Source organism: Dermacentor silvarum, chromosome 1 (genome assembly GCF_013339745.2).
Source record: "Dermacentor silvarum isolate Dsil-2018 chromosome 1, BIME_Dsil_1.4, whole genome shotgun sequence".
In the NCBI taxonomy this organism is placed as follows: Eukaryota; Metazoa; Arthropoda; class Arachnida; order Ixodida; family Ixodidae; genus Dermacentor; species Dermacentor silvarum.
The window spans coordinates 187142774-187169388 of record NC_051154.1 but is presented as its reverse complement, the minus strand read 5'-3'; the positions used below and the strand labels follow the sequence as shown (position 1 = coordinate 187169388).

The window sequence follows — 26615 nt, the reverse complement described above, 5'->3', positions numbered from 1 at the left end:
TTAAACTTTTTCACACAATGAAACGCCTGTGACTTCAAAAACTGCACAGAGTAAAATCTGAATGCTTCTCAAATGTACATACATGTATGTTTTATAGTTTTCAACCAAATATTTGACCTAGATGCTCATGGTGCAAAAAAAAAAAAAAAAAAATGACCGTATAGCATACTACTGCTTCCGGGAAAAAAAAAAAAAAAAAAAAAAAAAACACGCGGTACAGAAGGCCTGTGCGCATGCGCGGCAAGTGGCAGCGAATGGGTTAATTTGCAGCCTTGTTTCTTAGGTTATATTTGAGCCAGGACAATGAAACTTGCCTCAAATGTTTTCTTTCTCTACAGTGCAGAATTTATGTTCATAGCAAGCATTTGTCTTATACAGAGTCCTATAATCCCATTCATGTATACGCAAGTATGCAAAAAAAAAACTTTTTAAGTAGAATAAAAAATTCACCGACGATTACGATACTCCCTAATGAGAAATTTGAGCGCAGCTCTATACACGTTTTCATTTCAGGATATATTGGCTGGTGCAGACAATCTGTCTCGTGCGGCACATTGCAAATAGAGCGAAATGTGGCGCGACTGCCTTGCTAAGCGGGAGATCGGGAGAAGCAGCACGTGGGTGCGATCCACAGCAGCCGATGCCAACAGATTTCAATGGCGCAAAGAAAAATTACCATGTAGCATATTACTGCTTTTTGGGGGGAAAAAACATGCCTTGCAGAAGGCGACAGCGTATCATCAACAGTGCATAAAAATATGGAAACAAACAATTTAACTCAGCATCATCTCAAACATCATATCAGCAGCATCTCGAACAAAGTGCTGCTCATGCAGCACTTTGTTTCCATATATGGTATCGGTGAACAGACGACGGCGTGCTACTCTGGCGCCATCTCATAGCGGTCACCGTAGAGCCCGTTCTGTGCAGCACTACGCTTTTCTCACATTTTTGCCATACCTTCCTCCTCCACTTTCCGCCTCGCGCTCTCTACGCTATCGCAATCTTTCATCCCACGCTGCGCTCCGCATTCTCTCTTTCATCCTTCGCTGAACTCGTTCGCTTGGTTAGGAGGGATGCCGACACTCGCCGCAGAAACAGGCGCCTAAGAGCTGCGCTCTAAAGAAAAGGGGCATCTACGACTTTTCTCAGAAAACTATCTTAAAGCCCATCGTTCGTTCTATTGATATCTTTCACGCGACGTCACGCACCTACCTTATCACCGTGTCAGGGCACCAACATGGTGACTACGAGCACTTCAGTATAATTCATCTTATTGAAAGCTTTCATGTGATGTTACAGACCCAGCCTATCATCATGTTGGTGCACCAACATGGCGGCTACAAAGACGTCAGTGCAAGCCATCTATTAAAATATTCAAAAAGAGGCAGCACTATCCATTTATGTTATGGGATGTATGGCAACAAACAACCAACCTCAACATTTCTTATTGCATGTGTTCAATCCTGTGTCACACATCTCTTGGCAAACATCAGTTGTAACTTTCACAGAATAAAAGGAGCTGTATACATACACACATAAAAAAAGGTATTTCTGAAGGTACAACTAAAAAAAAAAATTCTGGGATTTACATGCCTAAACCACGTATGGCTTTTGGCATGCCGTAGTGAGGAGCTCCAGATTAATTTTAACCGCCTGGGATTCTTTAACATACACCCAATGCACAGTACACAGGCATTTTTGCATTTCACGCTTATTGAAATGCGTCCGCAGCAACCGGTATTTGATCCCATGCCTTCGGGCTTAGTGGTGTAACACCAAAGCCACTATGCCACCACAGTGGTTAAAGACTCGGAAAAGTTCTGCCAGCAATATTGTTAAAAGTATCTGCATTTTTAGAGTTTCATGGGACATGACTACCTCGTGGACAGCCTTCCACTGTCTCTCCAATGAAGGACAGCCTTCCAATGTGGCTGTTATATTTTTTTTTCTTACCTTGCAGTTTTGCCATTTCAATGTCCTCTTTTTCCAACTTCTTCATATTAAAAAAAAAAAAAGTTTTCATTTCTTCTGTGTTCATCATTTATCATTTCTGTGGCTCTTTAGCATTGTTTGTTCATTTTACTTCTTCATATCCTTCCACTGTTGTTCTAGTTGCATAGTGACACTATTATGTGACATCACTACATGGCCTCCTCCGACATCTATGCCATAGCTGCAATCCTCCAACCTCCCTCCCATTTAACCTCCCCCAAGCTTGCACCTCTGTCTTCAAAATTACTCCCTTGGTAGCTCCCAGCCAGCTTGGCAGTTTCTGCAGCTATTCCTTTCTTTCAAACTGCTTTTCCTATCGCGCACTTTTCATGGTAAATATCTCTTCTTCCCTGGTTCACAGTATCGATTCTCAGCATCTGCTTTAGTAAGGCTTACGAGACTACATGATGCTGAGTTAAATTGTTTGTTTCCATCTTTGTGTGCATTGTTCATAAACGCTGTGTGATCCCCCATCATAGCCACCTCTTTTTCTATACTTGAGAACAGTCAACAGTTCTTATTTTGTCATGGGCTGTCAGACTTCCGACAGTGTACATGAGAGTTGATTCACTACACTCGTGCTAGGATTACCAAAGGAAGACATACTAAGCACGGCCTGTAATAAAGGGGAGCGTATTAGTAACAGAGTCGGATTAAACTTGTATCGCGATTTTGGACTGCTTCTAGATCGTTTATGAGGTTAACATGATGTGGGTTCCATATGGCACATGTGTATTCTAGTTTAGGTAGAAAGAGTGACTTGTAAGCGAGCAATTTTACGTGATGTGGGGTGAGTCGAAGATGCTGTTTAAGAAATCCCAGTGTTTTGTTTGCTGATGATATCATGTTAGCGACATGTGCATTCCATGTTAGGTCATTAGATAATGTAATGCCTAAGTATTTGAAAGACGATATGGATTCTACGGATTTGCCTATATTATGTGCAGTGCAGGATAAAGGCCTCTCAAATTTTTTTTCTAGAGTAATGTGTCCTGTACTGAATGAACACAACACTATAGTGCCTGAAATATTCTCATTTTATTTACCCAGCTCCGGCTCCAACTTTGCTACAAACTTGAATATAGGAATTCCACTTGATAATAAAAAGTTGTTTTCAAGCCAGTTTTTCAAAAGTGTCATTTTTACTTGGACAATCTACATTCTTTCTTTGCCGAGTACAATGTTAAACCCGCCACTTGAGCACAAAGCCCACACCTGTGATTGCATCTGAATCGATTCTTCATATTGACTGTAAGTACACATGATACTCAAGTTGCACTGACTATCGTGCTTCACAGTTACCATCACAGCAGTGAGCCAAAATAGACATCTATCAGTAGTCTGTCTCAGGCATCGTCAGATTCTAAGAGGATTAGAAGACCACTCGTTGGTGATACTGCAAAGTTTCATTGCTCGTTAAGAACACCTCAATGTGGCTTACTACAAAAAGAGAGTTACTGCCTTCTCATTAGTGTGCCTTCTAATCAGCGTTTGATTGCAGTGCGTGTGGAAGAAGCAGCTGGCACCGCTTTCTCCTCCTCTATGCAAGGCGAATACCCCCCACATACTAGTCTTCTTACACACGTGCGCTCAAGTGTGTGTTTTGAAGTTTCCGAGGCAGAAATTTTATAATAATTAACAGGGCTGACCAACACAATGAAGCCCTCAATCAAGTGCTGAAGGCAGCCATAATACACTACCAAACTGCGCATGCAGGCTGTCTGAAGCAAGACAGCCGCTGCGCTTTACAGTGAAGAGGTAGCACGGATTATGCAGAGCACGGTGCCGGGGCCAATTTCAGAAATTCATATCTCGCTTATAATAGCAATCGATATATATATACAACATCGAAATCAAAGGCCGATAAGCAGACTTATCTAATACATTTGATGTCGTATTTTTACGAGGAGTACCTCATTGTGAAAATCATGAATGAAAGCGAACCAAAAGCAAAATTTTTGTATGTTTTGCATGTTATTTCAGAAAATTCCTAGGGTGTATTGGCACTTAAATAATTTTAGTATATTATATAGCTTTGCATTTAAAACAATTATAATAAACAAATCGATAGCAGTTTGGCCAAGAAAACATTGTCTGTTTGGTACATTTTTGTCAGAATTCGAGACTCATAAGGACCATTTTGTTACCGAATTGCCAATAAGCACCATAGCATTTTGAAGACAGATCATTGTACATTCAGTAGGCAAAGTTGTAAAGCGTGAAGATATTCAATATTAATTTTCTTGTAGTACCATGTTTCACGCACTTGAGGAAACTGAAATTACGTCATGTGACGGAAATTTTTTTGCAACAAAATATTTCGGGAGATTCTTTTCAACAAGGTACTAAATAGCCATGATTCTTTAAAGTATTATCTGAGATGGTCGAGCGACATGTCCGGGACACTTCGCATGGAATGACCCTAAAGGCAAACGTCAGTCTTACTTGTGCAGCTACCACTACCGAAGCAACTCAATGTTGTGCCATCATCAGTGATGACACCTGCTTTGATTCCGCACATGCATCTCTGCTACCAAGAAGATGCATGAAAGGCTCGATGTAAAGGCGCCTCACACGTTACTTACACCAGAGATCACGCAACAACCCATTTTAAAAAGTTTCACCTCCAAGAACTAAAGCGTAGCAGTTTCGTGTCAGCTAAATAGTTGTTTTCTGCTACTGACCCTGGCAACAATATCTGTGATGGAGTTGGCTTGATGGCTTAATTTGTGACAGCCCATGAGTGTATGAAGTGATGCAACTAGAACACGCATGTAGGCTGGCGGAGTGCACCCTTCTCTTAGCAGCACTTGATAATCGGCGGACTAGCATATGGGAGAATTGCCTCATTAAATTTTCTCCACTCGATACAAACAAATCTGCTATTCGCAACATCTCTATGTGGCTGACTGCATGTGGAAACATGAAAAAGGATATGTTCAGGTGCAGCTGCATACTCTTGCATATCAGGGACTGTATCACAAAAACGCTGCACTTGCCCATTTGCCTTAATGAACCATTTTCAATCATTGGTTGTGAACTCATAGCGAGGACTGCAAACAGTATTGTTCAATGTTGGAAGATTGTGTTTCTCGAAAATTACTTGATAATGCTAGTAGACAGGCAAGCAGGCAATGAACTTTATTTTATAATGCTAGTAATTTGAAGAAATTAATTGTGACCAGCTGCCTTTGTGACTAAACTTTGAAAATGCCCTTTATACAGTACAGTTCACTATCTCTGTACTAAATACCAAGTCTGCTCTGATCTGTCTCGTACAGTAAAATTAGTATTACATATAGTGTACTCACACTGTGCCTTCTACATTCCATATATGAAAAGTAACTTTCTCCAGCACATTACCATAAAGTGGCAAAATTCGCAATTCTAGATACATTTCTTTCACACATCTTTCCTTCCCACGGCAAGAACAGGACCTTTTGTTTCCAGCTAACATTTCAAATTGCAAACCATGTGGCACTGTAATGTAATATTTTGTTTTCCATTGGTGGCAACCAAGAGATCAAGGAATTATGTTCAGTGTCCTCTGATGTTTTCAACACATGACCTATGCCGTGCATGGGAAACCACGACCATTGCTCGCGAAGAGGTACACGATGCAGGATTGAACATGCACAACAAGAAATGTGGAAAATGGACTGTCTTTGTTGCCATACAGACAGACGAGGCAGGAACCAAGGAAACCACGGAAAACGGACCCAACGGCGCAAAACGCGTTTCCACGGGAGAAGACGCTGAAGTCGTTGCGGACGGTTGGATCGAAGTTACCCACAGAAGAAGGCATCGCATGAACGCCAACGAGATGACGGGAAAGGACGACACCCGCTCGCGAAGCCCGATGCACCGAGGCGGTCGAAGCATAGTGAACAAAGTTCTACGAGCAAGTAGGATGCCCAGACTACCCAGGGATGATATCAAGATAATTGTTCGACCGAAAGACGGGCTGAATATAAGGAACACGTGCGGAATGAGTCTCGACGAGGCGATACGCAAAGAAGCGGTAGTGGGGGACGACGAGATGATCACGATCTGTCCCAATCCCACGCAAAACATCCTGGTGATAAGCACACCGGATGAGACAACAGCGACGAAAATCGCTAAGGTCAAGGTTTTGACGATCAACGGAAAGAGGCACGGGACCAACGCGTACGTTTCGGCGTCAGAGCAAATGGTAAAAGGGATTATCCGCAACATTCCCCTGAAGTATACCCAAGACCAGCTCACGCATGCGTTGGTGAACTCAAGAAACCCCTCTTTAACGTACGCCAAGCGGCTCGGCAGTACGACCACCGTGATATTGTTGTACGAAGGAAACAGAGTCCCCACATGGGCTTACTTCAATAGCATCATGATAAGAGTATCCCTGTATCGGAAACAGATTGACTTTTGCAAGGAGTGTGGCAGGCTCGGCCATCCACCCGACATGTACCCAAGACCGGAGATCAAACTATGCCCGACCTGCGGATCGAAGAACCCAAGCAGCGAACACGAATGCACGCCCAAGTGCCGGATCTGCGGCGAGGCGCACCCCACGGCCGACAGAATGTGCAAGGCAAAATACAAGTTGCCGCACATGGTGAAGCAGAGAAGATGGCAGGCGAGAAGCAGAGTAGAAAGGGAACGCACGTTAGAAGAAGGAAAGACGACCCCTCAGCGGACCCCATCACCATCGGGGGTACAGTATGGCGAAGGGAAAAGGCCAAAGTCGCTCGAGATCCAGATCCCTCTCACCAATAAGAAGACGGAGCCGAAGTTGTAACAGACGTAAGAGCAGAAGTCGAAGCCGGAGTCGGAGTGGAAGCAGCAACCGGAACCGAAACCGCCCCCTGCCAGACGGCGTGCGGGCCACACACAGCGAGACACAGACAGGGCCGCGCAAAGTCACCTGGTCCGATATAGTCGCGGGAAGAAATGGATACTCTGTAGAAAGCACCCCCGTCACTGGCAGCACGAAGGGAGCCCCCGACGCCCTCCTGGCAGCGAGGATGGAGAAAATGGAGCGAGAGAACAAAGAACTTCGAGAAGAGCTGGGCAGGGCCAGAAAGCAGAACGAACAGTCAGCAAGGAAAATCGACGAGTTGCAGCAGACGCTGAACGAAATCTTGAAGAACATGAAAGGATCCTCTCATGAGAGGATCTCCTCCTCCACCTCCCGTGAGGCCGCCGAGCGAGGCAATGCGACCGCGACAGGAGGCGAAGTAGGGGAGATGGACACTTCTTGCGGCGACGAAACGCCGGCGACGGCGGGCTCCAAGCGCAAGGGCACGAGCGATGCGCTACCTACGGAAGACGCTGTGGACCACGCACAAGCTCCGAAGAGACCCAGGTCAGGAACCAGAAATATAGACGCGATAGAAGAAATGGTGAACAAACTGACGGACAAGACGGAGCGAATGTTTCCGCATTCGTGTCCGGCACGATTACGAACAAGGCCCTCAAATGGTTCCCCGCGCACGTCGGGGAGCTTGGCACCACCAAAGACAACAGCCGCAACAACAACGACAACAACGACAACAACAATACCAACAGCCGAAGACGCACCGGCATTCCGCCCAACCACAACGCGATCCCCCAGAGGGCAGCCGCCGCCATTGTTGTGCGGGGCCCCAACGGAGGAGTTACCAACACAACCCAAATCGCGGCGGACGGAGCTGGGGGCCACGGGGACGCCAACCGCGACATCACGGAGTTTCCGGCCTCGTATCGAGAGGTTCTTGGTCACTACAAGAAAGAACGTAAGAAATATCCACAACGCCACGGGCGGCTGGACAGGTCCCAGGCAGTTGACCTGAGGTGGTTGCAGACAGGCACTTTCACCAACCCCTACCACCTGCACCGCCTGTGGCCCGCGCGGCACCCATCGCCCGGCTGCCCCTGGTGCGAGCACGAACGGGCTGATATGGCCCATATGCTTTGGGAATGTCAACGCCATGAGCAAGAAGCACCAAGAGGAAGGCAGAAGACAACATGATGCCGTAACAACAAAGTTACAGGCGTTTGATGAATGACTACACATCTACCACAGTTTCTCCATTGCCTTCACTACCCTCCTCACAGGCACTCTCTCCTACTTGCTGTGTACTCTAACCAACACCATACAGTGCAGTGAAAGCTACGAGTGAAGTCAGCACACAAGAAAGGCTCTTCCATTGTCCACCTCTGATTGCCTTCCATGAGACGCCCACTGAATAGAAGCTTCATGGAAGGATCAGTGACACACAATGGGCAAGCCCTCCTATTTTCTAAGAATACACAGCTGGCTCTTGCCACGTTGGTGCTTTCATTGCCGGCCAACCATATCGACAGATTTTACCCTGGCGACATCATGTACATGACCCTGCTGGCATCATGATATGCAAAGAGACTGGAAAAGCGCGCAGAGGAGTACAGGATTGTTTTTTGAATTGGTGACTTCCCCAGTACAATAGAACCTTGTTGATACAATCCAGTTTCATACGATTTCCCGGCGCCGATGTTCATGATAGAGAATGCAAAAAAACTACCCAGTACAGTTACGCTTCTTTATTACTGGCTAATGATTCCTGGAAAACACTATCTTTCGGCACCAACACTCAGTATATCACTAAACTGTGATCGTGCGATACGTTTTCGGCTTCTAGAGCCCATGTAAACAACAAAAGGTGGGAGGCACACGCGCGATTGAGAGCGGTAGGTGCCAGCAACGGCAGCTTTCCTGCAGTACTCACCTGGCCGTGTCACATGGAAATGCCGCCATGCACTTGGTTTCCTATTTCGGTACCAGCAAAATCCTCGTGGGTCATCGTACATTGCCATTCACAGCTATCGCTGCCAACCCATGGTGATAAGCATCTTCACGTATCTGTTTCACAGCGTGTGTGGTGTAGGAAGCGTATTGCAAGCTTCTAATAGGCAATTACCCAAACACACTCCGCCGTTCCCTGCAGCAGGTGGCGTAACGTGAGCGTCATGTTTCGCTCTGGCAGCATTGTGGCATCATGTTTCAGCATTGCCTACCAGCTTGATTTCGTTTTGGTTAACCATCACTGACTTAAAATGACAAAGCACGTCTTCGATCGCTTGGGCCGACATGTCTGCGTCTCGTGCCTCACCGATTTGATTCTCGCCAACTGGGCACGTGGTAACTTCCTGCCAAAATTCTCTGCCCCAAGAAGCTGCTGACCCAGGCTGAATTCGAGGAGCATGAACATAAGCTTGCCGAAGCAAGAACGACAATGTGCGTTTTGGGTTTCTCGTGCACCACCACATTGGTGCGTGCACCAGCGTCTCGTGCTGCGACAATTCGGGCAGCGCTTCTCATATATATTATGTAGATGCCAACTACAGTTCAGTTTGCCAAATCTTTAGTGACTTCAGATTGTACGTTTTCCCGGTGAGTATGTTCTTTCTTGTGTTTTTTTCCAAAATGTATCAACGAGGTTCTACTGTATTGTGTGCACGATGCACATGTCTACTTTAAATGTGTTGAAAATGTCACAGGTGGTTTGGTGCCCTTTAATGCTTATAAGGTGTGTATGGAACAAGCGTGATTGAAGCACGACACAGAAAGATGGATAAACTGACACCATACTCCTGCCATTATCACACACCTGTCCTCATGTGTTCCAGTGCGAACATCCTTGACAGCTGCAAATCCACAAAGCACTCTTGCATGCTTCTGCAATGACTCCACCACTCTACGGCCAGCTTCAAGGTAGTAGGGGTCCCCTGTTGCCTGCACAAAAAAAAAAGGAGAAAACACAACAATGCGGCGCTATCAATATAAGGCAAGTACAAATGACTTCAAAAATTTTAAAATGTTTTAAATGCACGCTTGAAATGGATGCCCTTACTGAGAGTTGCGTAGAGATCGAATCATACGCAAATGCCCATTTATTCCCGTTTGACAGGGCCCCAATATATTTTGGTGTATGAGGATAAACTATGGGTTAAGGAATGATTCAGCACTGACTATGTAGTGCCTATAAATGCCTATTTCAGCCTTCTGTGTCTATATACAGTGGAATCTCGATGATACGATCACAGCTAATACGAATTTTCGGATGATACGAATTTTTCTGTGGTCCCGGCCGAGCCCCATTACTTTGCAACGTGCTAGAGAACGGTTGTTACGAATATATTTTCGACCCGCATCGGTTGATACGAATAAACGCCGCCCCACCGACAGCCGCGAAAGAGAACAGCGCGCAGTGACGCGCTTTCTCCTTTTCTCTTTTGGTGCGGAGGCGCACACGCGGCGCCGGACAGCGCGGCGGCCGCGACTGGGCGCGAAGAGTTTAACGCGGTGGCGCTTTTCTTGCTTTTGCGCTTTTCGTGGGGAAGTGCGATCTATCGCTTCAACGGAAACTGAGCGGCGTAACCACAGTGCATACAAAGGTCAGAGCCGTGTGGAGATCTTTCAAGATATGGTGCGCGCGACAACCCCGACAGCCGACACAGGCGCAAAGTACAAGAACGCATTTGTTGGCAGAGTAGAAGCCCCCCCCCCCCCCCCTCCCTCCTTCCCTCCCTCCTGTGCTGCCTTCCCGCTTTGCTCCTTTCGCGTGGGAGATTGCGTCGCCAGTTGCCCTTGCGCCCGGTTGCACCCCCCCCCCCCCCCCGGCCTTTCGCGGGACGGAAGCAGGGCCGGGCTCGACTGGCGCGCCCGGCCGTGACGGAAGTCGCGTTTGTGCGTTCGCTCTCCGTGCGTGAAGGCGCGCTTTCACTCGCACATACGGCGCGCAGCGACGATTCTATCGCTCTTGGACTCATGCTCCACGTCTCATGCTCCTCCTCGGCATCGCCCTCGTTGATCTCCTCTCCCGTCGGTGGGCGCACCTAGTTGAGAAGCGTGCTCGCTACCGCCCTTGTCGGCGAGATTTTCCAGCGGAAGCCGCATTATAACCGGCATTTCGTCTCACGCGGCTGCACTGTAAGCAGTATGCGTACACATGGAGTTCTATGGGAGGGTAAACGGGAGTCGGAAAAGGCCGCGTTCTAGCCTGTTCTGCACTATAAACAGTTACGTTATAAGTAATCTATACTGTAAATGCTTTCTACGTGCGTGTGCCTGAGTGAGTTCACCTCCGACTCTTTAATTTAGCTAGTTTTAATTGTGTTTCGATGATACGAATTTCGGCTAATACGAATATTTTTCGTGACCCCGTGATATTCGTATCATCGAGATTCCACTGTATGCCTATTTTTGCTTTTAGTACATGAAAATGCTTTTTTTCTCGAGATCTTTTTGTTTCAAGAGCACATTTGGTTGCTTTTTTCCACAGGACCTAGCAGCATTGGCAAATACTGTTGCTAATGGCAACAAACCAGACAATGTGACCTAGCAAAGGGCCTCAGCCCATCTGCTGGACACTCATTAGTAATGCCAGAGAAGAATATCACAAAAAGTCCCCTTCTTCAGCAATGGATGCGCAACTTCATGTCACATTGCAGGCGGGAATTTGAAAGAGAAAAGTGCAGAATTTTTAGAAAGGTGTACTGTATACTGTAGCTTGGAAATAAGACTGTTGACTGTAGATTGCAATGCGTGTGGGTTTGGTGGAAGCGTGCAAAGCTTGCATTGCAGGAAATACTGTTGACTATGGATACACTATCCCCTTTTTCGTTGTCCTCCTCTCCTTTTCTGGGTGCACAGACATACCAGCCGATGACGGCTCATCTAAACTCTGCAATAGATGAGAAATAAACTCTGCCCCTCACTCCACCCTCCCATATTCTTCTTATTCAAATAAGTGCATGTAAGGAGACACTTGCTCCTTTACTCAAACCTGAGACAGAAAGAGAAACATTTTGTGAAGAATAAAGTAACTGCGATATACAAAAATTGTTTGAGCCCTCAATTGCCATGAGAAATTTTGAAAAATTGATGAAAAGTTCAGAATTTTTTTAAACCTGCATTTTTTCTGCCATTTTTCTATAAAATATGATACCAGGAATGCTATACAAATTTTACTGCTCTTGTTTAAGATATTGTTACGGGGAGAAAATATATGAATTTACTATATATACAGTTACAAGGTTGTAGCTCAGTGGCCAAGGTAACACCATCTACCGATCTCCGAGACACTTCAACTTCCTCTTCACCTCCCAACATCATTATGCCCACAGCGGCACAAACTCGTATGTGACAATATTAATGAAAGACATTGCGTATTATTATTTGTCAAAATTACAAAATAGTGCAACCTGTATTTGCATATACACAAAAAAAAAAAAAAAGAAATCGGAATTTGCAGAAAGGTACTTTGACCGTGTAGCATACAGGTGAGCCAGTAAATGCTAACCTGGGAGATACAGGAGGCAGACCCGAGTTCTGACCCCAATTCCAAGTGCTGGCCATATGGTATGATTCACAATCTGTGCTAGTACTGCTTGATGATTCATCAGTCAAAATCTTCATCAGTTTGATCATCCAGCAACTCAAAATCATCACTCGAGCGATTGTTACTGCCAAAAAAACTTGCAGCGTGTTTCGTGGCCACACGCACAGCCTGTGACGTCGATGGCATTGTTAAATTCCAGTTTCCACAAACAAAGCTTCAGAAAGGCCGTTGGCTGCCTAGCAAAAAAAATACAACTTAAATGCTTTAAAAAGACCCTTTTTAGCATATTTATGCAGTGACAAAGTGTTTTTTTTTACTTAAAGTTCACAATGAAGTCACTCGCCACCAAAGGTCATGACGTGTTCGCTCATCATTGGTAGTTATAGAGTTACAAAATAGTTCCTGGGAACAGTTCAAGAGTCGTGACACAGCAACTGCACCAAAACAGAAGCTTAATGAATCCCAAGTGTGTGGCAGCAGCTGTCGAAAAAGACTGCAAAGATCTTGTCTGTCTGATACAAGAAACAGTTTTTTTTCTGCTCAAAATAATTTTGGTGGTGCTTACAGGTCGAAAGAATCCCTGAGTGCATGAGGCCTGATTTTTCAGACATACCCGATAATTCGGACGCCTTCACAGCACCACCACGAACCCCATAGAGCCAATGTATAAGGACCTCTGAAATTTAGGATGCTGAAACTTTTCGCAGTTAGAGTTTCTGGACATTTTGCCGTGAATGCAGGTTCAAAACGGCATTAATCGAAGCCAAAACCGCCGCAATTTTCATAATCTCGCAGCGTCGAACCGGCACTCTTGCACGCCGATCCACTGGCAGCCATAGCCACCGCAGCAATGACAGGCCTAGCTGCTTTGACGTTTGCAATTAAGCTTCCTGCTGTTCAGCGCCGTGATTTTAATTGAAAGATTTTGCAGACTCTGTCATTGTAGCTGTCATGGTCTCAGAGATCTGGCAGCACGCATCACTCAATATCTGAGGACATGATCTGTTGAGTGCAATGTCACTTCGTTCTTCTTCTTCTTCTTTCTGAGGTTTTATGTGCCAAAACTAGTTCTGATTATGAGGCACGCCGTAATGGAAGGTGCCGGATTAATTTTGACCACCTGGGGTACTTTAATGTGCACTAAAACGCAGGTACTCGAGCGTTTCTGCATTTCGCCTCCATCGGAATGCGGCCGCCGCAGCTGGGATTCGATCCTACGACCTCGTGCTCAGCAATGTCACTTCGTGACACTGCACTTTTGACGCAGCATCACAAATGTTGTGACACAGCATTTTTTCCCCAGTATGCGCAAAAAATCTCAACACACTGTGGGAAAAGTGCGTGCAAAATGACCGTGCTCTCACTTTCCCATTAGCTCAATGTAGAAAACGGGCCCCGTACTACTCGTGCCATCTACCGGCTGAGCACCAGAAACTATAGCGACTTATGGAGACACTCTCTCCACGGCGCCGCTGCACAGTTCTTGCATCTCTCATATTCTTCCACCAAGGCTTAGACGATGTGCGCGCTGACGACGTACTTGCACGAGTGAACATAAAGATGAAGTTTGTTCAACTCTCAAAAATTGCATCGTTGCCGTAGAGATAAGTGTGAAAGGAAATCTGCTGCAAGCCACTCAGTGTGAGAAAGATACGCGTAGCTATGTAGTACACTGTAGCACAGTGAAGGAATGAGAGACCGTGAACTCCACTGTAAGTTGAGGGATAGCCTTAGAGTTTGGCGTGTGATAGGTGCCAAAATCGGTAGTGGCGTCTACATGAACATCCAAAATCAAATTTACACTGTGCGCCACAGTAACGTTCAGTAGGTGGAGCATTGTGGGCATGCCCCACTCCACCGTAGCCTTCGCAGTGCAGGCCATTGAAGAATGAGCAGGAGCACCGCAAAGGGTATTGGCGATGTTTGATTGCCAAGAACTCTGCTTCTGCTGAACGCATGAAAGCACATTTTGCGGCAAAGTATTTCTGAAATTGTCTATTTTAAGTTCAAATGCATTTCTTGACTTCAATAAAAAGTGGTTCAGGGCCTCTTTAAAAAATTTCTTTAGAAGTCACGGAAGGTTGCAGCACTTCCGGAGTGACGCAAGGCAACGCTTTGTTCCATAAAGGAGAGTTTTGTCAAATGTTTGGTACATGTACAGCGATGACCCTCAAAGGGTTAATTTACAGCAAGAAATGCGCTTTCTCACCTTGAAGAGGAAATAGGTGCTTTCAACAAATTCTGGTCTCAGTGGATGTTGGCCCCAATGTACTTGGAAGTCAGTTGTGAATGCCTGAAAGTATCCAAAGGGGAAGAAGACGAAAGAAATAAAAATAAAAGTGAAGCCTGCTGTGTTACGCTCAGTTATATAACTAATAACACAAAACCAAAAGCAGCTTAGCTTAAGTTCGTTATTTTTTTTTTTACAAATGCTTCCTTTGCATACAGTAGTTTTCATTTGCTGTTTTCGTATACAACGTAGACTGCTTCTAATGCAAGTCGCTGGAGCTGCGAATATCTGCATTACAAGCGGTACCACACTATAACCTAAACAACATTTTTCAAAGCCTGCACACAATCAAAATGTGTAGACCAGGCAGCCACATGTATCTTATATTTGAAGCATGCAACCGGGACATTTGTATCTTTTTAAATTTCCAGATGTTGAAAGTTAAATTCCAGAGGACTGGCCTTTACATATGGTCTTCACAAAAAGCAGACAAACTAACAGAAAAAGAAAGCAAAAGATGAAAGTGACAATGCGCACACATTCAGTGCGGAGTCCGGCGTGGAGCGCACACTGCTGACAAGGGGGGCCGAAGCAAAGGCGTCTCCGTCATCTAGGCAACACCCACGCATCTGCAGAACACCTCACACCATATGACTTATACAATGTACTGCTGCCATTGTAGGCATACTGTTCTTTTTCTCCTTCTTGTTCGTTCGCTGCGCGTGTCCTCCTCCACATGCCCTCGTTGCTCTCCCCTATGCCACTCTATGCATGCATCTCATCGAGAAGCATGAGGGCTGCTTCACTTGTCTGCAGGATTATTTGGTACCCACATTATAATTGGTATTTTGTCTCGCATGGATGCACAGTCAGCAGCACACGCATAGTAGATTAGTTCTATGGGAGGGTAAGCGGGAGGAAGAAAAGACCAAGTTATATCCTGGCCTGCACTATGTACAGTGTAGACCGCTTATAACGTAAGTCGCTGTAGTCGCGAATATCCGCACTATAAGTGGTAATGCACTATAACCAAAACAACTATTTTATTGCGATAATGGACACTCCAGGCGTATTTCTGCCGTCGCTGTCACCATGCTCTAGGTTCCGTATTCGCTTACTAAATAAATTAACAAGCACGGTGTCCCGCGTGCACAAGCAAATATGAATACATCTCGCTCGTTGACCCCAGAAACGAACTGTCAAAACGCTCGAGTGATGAAGCGCGACGAGCGAATTGACCTTCGTGCTATCATGCCTTTCGCTTCAACACGACCTATAAGCGGCGAAAACACGGCGCGCGGCGGACTTTCCCCGTCGCAGATTGCTTTCAAGACAGGGCCAAGGCGATCGCATCGCTTAAGTGGATCGTCGCAGATTACGTCCTGCTTCGGTTCACTGAAATCGTTCCGCATTGCTTTACTGGCGAAAATCCCCTCCTTCTGTTTGCGCCAGTCCCGAACGCAAGTTTCGGATTCTCCGAACGCCCGTGATACGGCCCGATTTCCGTCCTTCTCCGTACACATGATCACTTTCCTTTTAAATGTGGCATCATGATTAACTCAGTACTTCATGCTGATAGAACAGACGCAGAGAATGTGAAGACAGACGGTAGACTATTGCCTAAGAACGTGTACTGCAGCACATGGTGGAAGCTACGGTAGCTAGGTTCAACGCGCATGCGAGGCAGCCATTTTGAAATGCCGACGGCTACATGGTAACGCATATTTATGGTCATACTCGATTCTAACGTGCACGCAATTTTTGGACCTGTTTTATCGGAAAAAAAGTGTGCGTTAGATTCGAGTAAATATGGTATTTGTGACTTGAGGGGAGTGTTTGCCATCTAGGTTGACTGCCGAACTTCCAGGCAGCCGCACTATAAGCGATACGAGTATACATAGAGTGCTATGGGAAAATTAACGGAAGCCTGAAAAGACCGTATTATATCCGGTCCTGCACTATAACCAGTTATGTTATAAGTGGTCTATACTGTATAAGCAGTTACATTATAAGTGGTCCGAGTTGTAGATAAAAATAATACATGTACAGTAAAAGCTCGATGATACGATCACGGCTAATACGAATTTCCGGATGATACGAATTTTTCTGTGGTCTCGGCCGAGCCCCATTACTTTGCAACGTGCTAGAGAACGGTTGTTACGAATCGATTTTCAGCCTGCGTCGGTTGATACGAACAAACGCCGCCCCACCGACGGCCGCGAAAGAGAACAGCGCGCAGTCACGCGCTTTCTCTCCTTCTCTTTTGGTGCGGAGGCACGGCGCCGGACAGCGCGGACTCCGCAACTGGGCGCGAAGAGTTTGAAGCGGTGGCGCTTCAAGAAATAAATGCTTTTTACGAACATGCGCCTGAGTGAGTTCACCTCTGACTCTTTAATTTAGCTACAGTCGAATCTCGTTAATTCGAATACGCTTATTTCGAACATACCGCGTACCGACAATGCTCTTAGCAGCGCGCCAAATAACGCGGCGGCGCCTCCGACACCGCCATAGAGCAAAAGCTCAGGAGAGACCCCTCAATGCCGCGCGCGAAGGAACGGAAAAAAAAAAAGAACCCACGGCGGAAATTTCCCCCTCTCTCAAATTGCAAGGTCGCCGTTTCTGCATCGCGACGGAACAAGCGTGTACGTGGCGACTAGAGTGTTCTAGACAACCGTATTCCAGCACACACTAGTGCCGACGTCTCAGCCACGCGGTTAAAATGGCAGTGAACCCTTCTCCTCTATTTTCTAGTCACATGTTGACCTTGCACGCTGCGGCAGCAGCGCAGAGGGAAGCAGCGGCAGAGGCACAGTCGGGCCAATGAAACTGCCACACCCGCAAACGCTCCCTTCCCGATAACGGCAGAAAATGAAACTTCAGGGGGCGGCTAAAATAAGCTGGCGCCAGCACGGCGGCGGGCGCGCACAGAGTCGAAGGTGAGAGAGCTACGAGGGAGTTGAGAGGGAGGGCGGGGGGAGCCACCGAAGCGGCGGAGTTGACGCGGCCAAATCCGCTTCCCTGCCGCCCTCCTCCCTCACCTTCGACGGTCTCCGCGCGCACCCGTGTGCCGGCGCCACCCGCTCACTCCCTGAAGCTTCGTTTTCTATCGTTATCGGGAAGCGACCGTTAGCCGGCGTGGGCAGTTTTTGGCCCGCGCTTGCTATGCGCTTGGGCGCATAGCAAGTGATATTTCACGACTCGCACCGTTCGTGCATCGTGCTATGGGGCACGAATACTTCAAAAATACGTCCTTTTAATTCGAACAAATTTTCGGGCCCCTTCGAGTTCGAATTATCGAGATTCGACAGTAGTTTTAATTGTGTTTCGATGATACGAATTTCGGCTAATACGAATATTTTTCGTGACCCCGTGAGATTCGTATCATCGAGCTTTTACTGTATATGTAACAAAACAAATGGCTGTAAACAAAGGGTACAACAATTCTGAAATCATTTTGAGCTATCGCTGAAACATGCCAATAGCAAACCTACGTATTCTTTTGCAGTTGGTCACTGCTCGGCAAAAACATTTCGAAGTGCAATTACTATACATATTTTTATGTCAACCCAATATGCGGCTGATGCCCCATGCTCTGCTCACCCGTGCCCTGCTCTATATAGTTGCACATATGCATTCCCTCCTCGTTCCACACAAGAAAGCAGCTGGTGCTTCAAAACTAAATACTAAATTGACCAAAATGTGAGTTTCTTACAAGACATGTTAAAATGTAACATGTTTATCTTCTTACTTTGAGTGGTTGACTACTATTTACAAATTATATTGGACCCTTTTCATAATTGCAAAGCTAGCTTTCCCTTGAGGCAGTTTGCCAAGCTAAAGGCGCTGAAGTCAATTTTTGCAATTGATGCTTACGAGCACAGTTTGCTTGTCTTACGAGATGGAAAATGTAGACATGGATCTTCTGGTGAAGTTAAGAACAAGTATAAGGTGCCCCCAGCCCCTGTGGCTAGCACTTCATCTTCATTTGAATTATGACTAGTGCCGCCATTAGTTGGACAAATGTGAAACGCAGAGAAGTGCACTTGCGAATTAGGAAAAGGGTCTCTCAGGACATAGGCAGCGATGGAACAGCCATTCAACCTTTTGGTGCAGGTCTTGGTGCAGGCAAAAAGCTGATTTGGTGTAGGGACAAGTATTTTTGGCACACTGTCCAATGTAAATCTATATACCAGATATGATCGCAACTTTAGCTAAAATAGTCAATAAATTTAGCAGAGACCGCTTTCTACCCATCATTAAGAGGCATTCAGAATAAAAATGACCAAATAAGGTTTGATCAATTTTGAATAGAATGGCTCATACTGTGTGTATATCACAGTGTAGAGCCACTTCTGCTTCTACCATTTCGACTTGCAACAGGCATTGCCCATTCAGTGCGTTTTGAGTGAGCAAGAAAAAAAAAGAAAGATTGTGGAACTAGGATATGTCAGCAAGACCACACAATAATATGTGTGTGACTAATCCTTTCCTGCATAAATTTACCATAGAACATTTTAAAGGTGTTTAAGTAAAACCACAGAGTCTGCAAGGGGTGGGAATACCCAAAGTCATTTTATAGCAATTCTTGGAGCAGGTAAACCATCATTCTGGAGCAGATTGGAGCATGCACGTTTTATTTTGGAGCATTAATATGATTAAGTGTGGTAACAGTCAAAAAACAGTGAGCAAGAAGTGAGCAAGAAAAAAAAAAAGAAAGATTGTGGAACTAGGATATGTCAGCAAGACCACACAATAATATGCGTGTGACTAATCCTTTCCAGCACAAATTTACCATAGAACATTTTAAAGGTGTTTAAGTAAAACCACAGAGTCTGCAAGGGGTGGGAATACCCAAAGTCATTTTATAGCAATTCTTGGAGCAGGTAAACCATCATTCTGGAGCAGATTGGAGCATGCACATTTTATTTTGGAGCATTAATATGATTAAGTGTGGTAACAGTCACAAAACATTGAATAAAATATATATATATATATATACAGGGTGTCCCAGCTATCCTGCAGCATGATTTAAAAAAGAGGAATGGCATTACGCGAAGCAAACCCCGTGCGTATTGTTTCCAGTACAGTGGAGTAGCCGCCAGTATTTTTTTTGTTACGGAGATTTAATTAGTTAATTGCAAATAATTATCTAACTCGAGAAGTACTGTCCTAATTATCAAAGTGTCCATGAGAAAATTGTAGAGCAACATGAAAAACTTGCGATACAGCTTTCCGTTGCTCAATACGCGCTACATAAATCTGTTTTTCCGAGTGTGAAAGAAGCCCGCGAATGCACGCAAAGTGCCTCGAGCGGCCAAACTCGCTATCCAAACCCCTGCAGTGAGTAAGCGCGGCAGCAGCAGCAGCGAGCGAATTGACCTTCGTGCTCGCACTCGCTTCAACGTGAACTGAGCGGTGAGAACACAGTGCACATGAAGCTATCAGCCCTTGGCGCACCAAGACTACGTACTCATCGCAGATCACTTTCCCAAGGTGCCTTGTGCACGATGGAAGATTGCGCGCTTCGTCCCCGTTTGCTCCCACGTGCGTGTGATCAAACCACTATCGTACGCTCACCCTCGCACGCTTTCACTCGCATCCACAGCAGAAGGCGCGCAGCCACAATGTTATCGCACATGGACTTGATGCGAAACATCATGGCGCTGCCGCCACCAAAAATGCACCTGGAGTGACCATATAATTGCTATCGCAATAAAACAAAACACACATACTGGCACATGGTAGCATTGCATTTGCTGAAAACCAAATAAACTTTTTTTTAAAGTACAGTAAAAGCTCGATGATACGAACCTCACGGGGTCACGAAAAATATTCGTATTAGCTGAAATTCGTATCATCGAAACACAATTAAAACTACTGTCGAATCTCGATAATTCGAACTCGAAGGGGCCCGAAAATTTGTTCGAATTAAAAGGACGTATTTTTGAAGTATTCGTGCGCCATAGCACGATGCACGAACGGTGCGAGTCGTGAAATATCGCGGCGCGCAAGCGCATAGCAAGCGCGGGCCACGAAACTGCCCACGCCGGCTAACGGTCGCTTCCCAATAACGACGAAAAATGAAGCTTCAGGGAGCGAGCGGGCGGCGCCGGCACACGGGTGCGCGCGGAGACCGTCGAAGGTGAGGGAGGAGGGCGGCATGGAAGCGGATTTGCACGTCAACTCCGCGCTTCGGTGGCTCCCCTCGCCCTCCCTCTCAACTCCCTCGTAGCTCTCTCACCTTCGACTGCGTGCGCACATCTCCGTGCGCACATCTCCGTGCGCGCCCGCCGCCGTGCTGGCGCCAGCTTATTTTAGCCGCCCCCTGAAGTTTCGTTTTCTGCCGTTATCGGGAAGCGGGCGTTTGTGGGCGTGGCAGTTTCGTTAGCCCGACTGTGCCTCCGCTGCTGCTTCCCTCTGCGCTGCTGCCGCAGCGTGCAAGGTCAACATGTGACTAGAAAATAGAGGAGAAGGGTTCACTGCCATTTTATCCGCGTGGCTGAGACGTCGGCACTAGTGTGTGCTAGAATACGGTTGTCTAGAACACTCTAGTCGGCACGTACACGCTTGTTCCGGCGCGATGCAGAAACGGCGACCTTGCAATTTGAGAGAGAAGGAAATTTCCGCCGCGGGTTCTTTTTTTTTTTTTTCCCGTTCCTTCGCGCGCGGCATTGAGGGGTCTCTCCTGAGCTTTAGCAATGCCGGTCGGAGGCGCCGCCGCGTGATTTGGCGCGCTGCTAAGAGCATTGTCGGTGCGTGGTATGTTCGAAATAAGCGTGTTCGAATTCGCTTGCTTCGCGTTGACGTTGAACGAAAGCACGTTTTTCATGATAGTCTCGCTCTGCAACAATTGTGCTCAGTGTTGACGTTGCGAGGCCTAGCTCCTTAGCCAACTCCGTCCGCTTCCTCTTGGGATCCTCATCGACCTTTCGAAGAATGTCTAATTTCTCTTTAAAAGAGAGTGCTTTCCGCTTGCGAGACATAGCTCGCTGCGACTAGGTAAAATGGCGCAAACACGAAGAACGCGGCCCGAAGCGCAGCAGCCACTCCATCTGACGGCTCGCAGAAAAGGAGGAAAAGTACAAAGGCACCAAAAGCCCAACGCTTCAAAATCTTCGCGCCCAGTCGCATAGTCCGCGCTGTCCGGCGCCGCGCCTCCGCACCAAAAGAGAAGGAGAGGAAGCGCGTGACTGCGCGCTGTTCTCTTTCGCGGCCGTCGGTGGGGCGGCGTTTATTCGTATCAACCGACGCAGGCTGAAAATCGATTCGTAACAACCGTTCTCTAGCACGTTGCAAAGTAATGGGGCTCGGTCGGGACCACAGAAAAATTCGTATCATCCGAAAATTCGTATTAGCCGTGATCGTATCATCGAGCTTTTACTGTATTCTCAAAACTATAAAAGGGATACTAAAGGCAAATACTAAGTCGACGTGGACTATTTAAATACCATCCCAGAAACTTCACAACGCTTGTTTCGTGCCAAGAAAAGACTTTGTTTACGAGAAAATTGCATCTGAAGGGTCCGAATACCTCTATCGCAATTCAAATCTCCTGCCACCCAACTGGGGAGTGGTGACGTTGCATATGCCATTACTGCCCTTTGCTGTCGTTGGTGAGTAAAACGGCACCGGACAGACGGTGGTATGGTTTCTTGCACAAAACGCAAACACGCGGCCATGGATAAACCGAGCCAAGACAGAGTGGTGGATTCAACGCTGCAGCTGCTTTTGGTCAAGTGGCAGGCACCCCCGCGACATCACATGGAAGTGAAATTCTTTGCTACTTGCAGTTTGTGCGAGTTTCGTGAGCCAGAAAAAACCAGCGCAGTACTACACCATAAAAAACTACTGAAACGTGAAAGCGCCGGCTGCGCAGAGTCGAGCGAAAACAAACCTTTCGACCGCCCGCGTCGTTGTGAAGGGTTATTAAAAGCACTGATTTAGCACTACTTCTTAAGAAAAGTTGCAGTTTTGCCCGAAAGACGAAGCATCGATTGCGATAGAAAATTATTAGACAGCTATACCAAGTAAGTAAGTAAGCCAATGAGTTCTTTTTTCTAAAAATGAAATAGAACAGGACAAGCAGCATTTTCTTTCATCTTACAATGCAATACAATGATGTTTTTATAACGAGTGGTTGAGTACTAGAGACAGAATTTAAATGAGTGCCTTCATCATCGGGCAAGTACTTGAATGTCCTGGGGGGAGTCTCTAAATGTGCCCTGCATTAACCTCAATTTCTCGATTACTAAAGCTTTGTTTGCAATAATACTGACACCTTAGAGATTCGCGAGCCCTAATCTATCACTTCAGCTTGCCTTAATATTTGCCTTTAGTGTCCCTTTGTTTTGAAGAGCAAAGTCAGGCACTCCACCTTTCCACAGCATGAACCACCAAATTTCCAGTTAACGTGCCTAGCTGTGCTTAGTGGTAACACGAACTCGGTGAACTTAAAAGACATTTAATCCCATAATAAAATTCTACTCTATTCATCATGTTTTCGTACAATAATAACTTTTACGAGCGGTTACATGTATTCTTGTCACATCATTGTGTGCATCTAGCACATCTTCCTGCCAACCATACCCTTTTATAATGTTGACTTGCTGTAACCTCCTACAGAGACATTCTTTAGTTTAACAGGGCACATAAAATAATTCATCGCCCCCCCCCCCCCCCCCCCCTCATCTCTAAGGAGACAGAGTAAGAAAATACTAAGCTCATGCCGACAATGATAAGCTCTCACCTCTGGAAGAAAATTGTGAAGCTGCATAACTTGGTAAAGCATTTCATGTGTTTCAATGGCTGGCTTGATGTCACCCTTGAGCACCTGTCCAGAATCAGAGACAAGTAAAAACATCAGTCAGACACAAAAAAATAGTTGTGGTATTCAACTGTAATTATACAAATTTTTAGAAGAATGGCCTCAAATTAAATCACAGCAAAAATTAAATAAACCATTTTTAAGACTGAAAAAAGTAGACATACTATTACAGGTTGCACACACATGCTCAAGCCCAGAGGACTTGTTTTTAACTAATTACAGTAGAACCTCGTTGATACGATCCCGTTACGTAGGATTTTCCAGCGCCAACAATCGCGAACGAGAACACAAAAAATGACCCAATTGAGTTACGCTAATGTTTTACCGGTTCATGCGTTCCCAGAAAACACAATCTTTCAGCACCAACGTTCAATACATTGCCAAACCGCGATTGTATGATACGTTTTCCAGTTGCTAGATTCCATGTAAACAAGAAAATGCATGAAGCACATGCGATCGAGAGCAGTAGCCGCCTGCCGCGGCAGCTTCACCGCAATACTCGCCCGCCCGTCTCACGTGAAAATGCCGGTACGCACTGTTTCTTATACTGGTACCAGCAAACCTCCTCCCGGGTCGTCGCACATCACTTTCATAGCTATCGCTGCCAATCTTACTGCAATAAGCATCTTCACCTTTCTGTCTTACAGCGTGTGGGGAGTAGTGTTGTTGGAAGCGTACAGCACGCTTTTAGTAGGCGATAACCCAAACATGACGCCATTCCCTGCTGCAGGCGGCACAATGTGAGTGTCACATTTCGCTCCAGCGGCATCCGGCATCGCTCACTAGCTTGATTTTGTTTCGGTTTCCCGTTGCCGTCCTAAAATACTGCACAATAGGAAAACAACAAAACGCATCTCAGGCTGCCGGAGCCCCACCAGTTCTATGCGTGTCGACGTCTTATGCGGCAACGATTCGCGTTACACAGATGTCAACTACAGTTGAGTCTGTAATTTTTTAGTTACTTTGGATCGTACGTTTTCCCGGCTAGTACGTTTTCTTCCTCGTTTTTTTTTTCCCAACACATATGAACGAGGTTCTACTGTATATTACCAGAAATATATTACTATCTCATGCGCAGTATATGCCTTTTAAGAACACCAAAGGAAGAGTTCAGTGTTAGCCAACGTTACTAGAACCACCAAGCTTAGTTTCAGAGCTCCATATGTTGGCTGACACAGCCTGAAGGTGCAAACAGTGATCACACTTGAAGTGCCGTAGCCGAGTCATGGTTCCAGTCCCACATGTCAGGATTACAAATGAACCATTGAATTGCATGTTAAACACAGAAATGCTTAAATATAAAAACACTGAGTCATTCTCATTTGTTTTTTTTTCAATGAAAAGCAATTTCTACTGGTGGATTAGAGCATAAGAAACTTACAGAACTAATCAAGAAAGATACATCATTCAAGAAAAGAACTTCGAAGAAGGGAAGTTAAAGCACCCCTGTAAACCATAGCTGATAAAGCGTTTGAAAAAGCGGGCATGATTATTTACTTTACGTGAAATTTTTGTCTTGGCTACATGAGTTTTGCAAACATCCTGTTCATAAAATAATGGCATAATCTAGTCACATATAATACAGTCGATCCTGGGTATATTGTATTCAAAGGGTATTGCGAAATAGTTTGATACATTGGTAATTCAAAATATTAAATATGCCTATCTGAACTTATCCAAGAACTCCGCAAGTCTGTTTCCCAAAATCATGACAATCAGGAGCTTACTAATTTGTTTCTACGAGACTGTGTTGGAAGCACAAAAGTTTACTTAATTTTTTACACACAAGTGACATTAACTGCAGAATGGTCTTCGATATACAGTTTTAGCACATTAACTCGAAGTTGTAAAAACCAGCTTCTTTGGCTTCCGCCTCAAGTGGCCACCTACATGCCTACGTTGCCATACCTGTCATTCCCTGATGGCGACTTTGTAGTAGCTCCGCTTACTGATGTGATCCTCGCCCGCAACGTCATATTTACGCACACCATTGTAGCTGTTGCCTACAACAGAATATTCCTTCCTGTTCTCAACTTCTCTACTTCCATCCAAGTTCTTCCTCAAGGGATCTCATTAGCAGAGCTTTCTCCTTTGGAGGAATGCAGAATTTCTGCTTTCGCCCATGACGCTAAGCCTACGGCCCTACCTTCCACAACCGCGCCAATTGGGACATTCCTGGACAAAATGATATCTCCCAACCTACGACCTTGCCAAGTCGAAGCATTTAACGTTATTCTAGCGTCCTACCTCGATATCTTCGATGTCAGCGATCGTCCTCTGGCCCGAACACATGTTACAACCCATCGTTTGACACTGCGATGCCAGCCCTCTTCATTGATGCCCTTACCCTGCATCTCATTTTTAATGCCAAGTCATAGAAAAGAAGGTAAAGAAAATGCTTGCCAAAGAGCCTTTCTCCAGCCCTTGGGCATCACCTGTCATGCTTGTTAAAAAGAAGGTCAATAGCTGGCGATGTTGTGTCGATTACCGCATTCATTCATTTATCACCCCTGATGGCCTCTACCAATTTAAGGTCATGGCGTTTGGGTTGTGTAATGCTCCTGACACTTTCAAGCACATAATGGCCTACCTTCTATGCGGCTCTATATGGTCGACCTGCCTTTGCTATGTGGAGAATGTGATCATTTTCTCACCCATGTTTAAAAGTCACCTCCCTTGTCTGTCAGCTATTCTTGACATTTTTCGCTGGACTGGCCTCCATCTAAACTCTTCTAAGTGACCTTTCGGGAGTCGTCAGATCAAACTTCTTGGCCACCTTGTCGACGCTACTGGTGTCCAGCCAGGCCCTGACATAGTTCGTGCTTTCCGTAAGCTCCTGGTTCCGCATTCTTCTCAAGAGGTCCACAGTTTCCTTGGGCTCTGCTCTTATTTCTGGCACTCTGACATCAACTTTAGGGACATCGCACGGCCACTCACTGACCTCCTCAGAGAGAATGTTACCTTTTCTTGGGGTGCAGAACAAGCGTATGTCTTTACAGCACTGATATCTGTGCTCGCATCACTACCTGTGTTGGCTCATTATGACCCAGCCGCTAGAACAGAGCTTTGCACCGATGCAAGTGGCCATGGCATTCGTGTTATCATCGTTCAAATACAGATTTGCGCAAATTGCGTCATTGCCTACGCCAGCAACCTTCTTTCTCCATCAGAACAGAATTATTCAGTTAATGAGTGGGAGTGACTAGCTCTTGTTTAGGCTATC

The 26615-nt window shown here is 45.8% G+C and overlaps 1 protein-coding gene across 1 annotated transcript in view; it reads right to left on the bottom strand.

Moving 5' to 3' along the window:
- LOC119436524 (ER degradation-enhancing alpha-mannosidase-like protein 3) overlaps positions 1–26615 on the bottom strand; it is a 118470-nt gene that overhangs the window by 37878 nt on the left and 53977 nt on the right. The window contains exons 11-13 of the mRNA XM_037703393.2: positions 23315–23398; positions 14548–14631; positions 9606–9730 (exon numbers count right to left, since the gene is read on the bottom strand). Of these exons, the coding sequence (XP_037559321.1) occupies positions 9606–9730; positions 14548–14631; positions 23315–23398 (293 nt within the window). The remainder of the gene's footprint in view (positions 1–9605; positions 9731–14547; positions 14632–23314; positions 23399–26615) is intronic.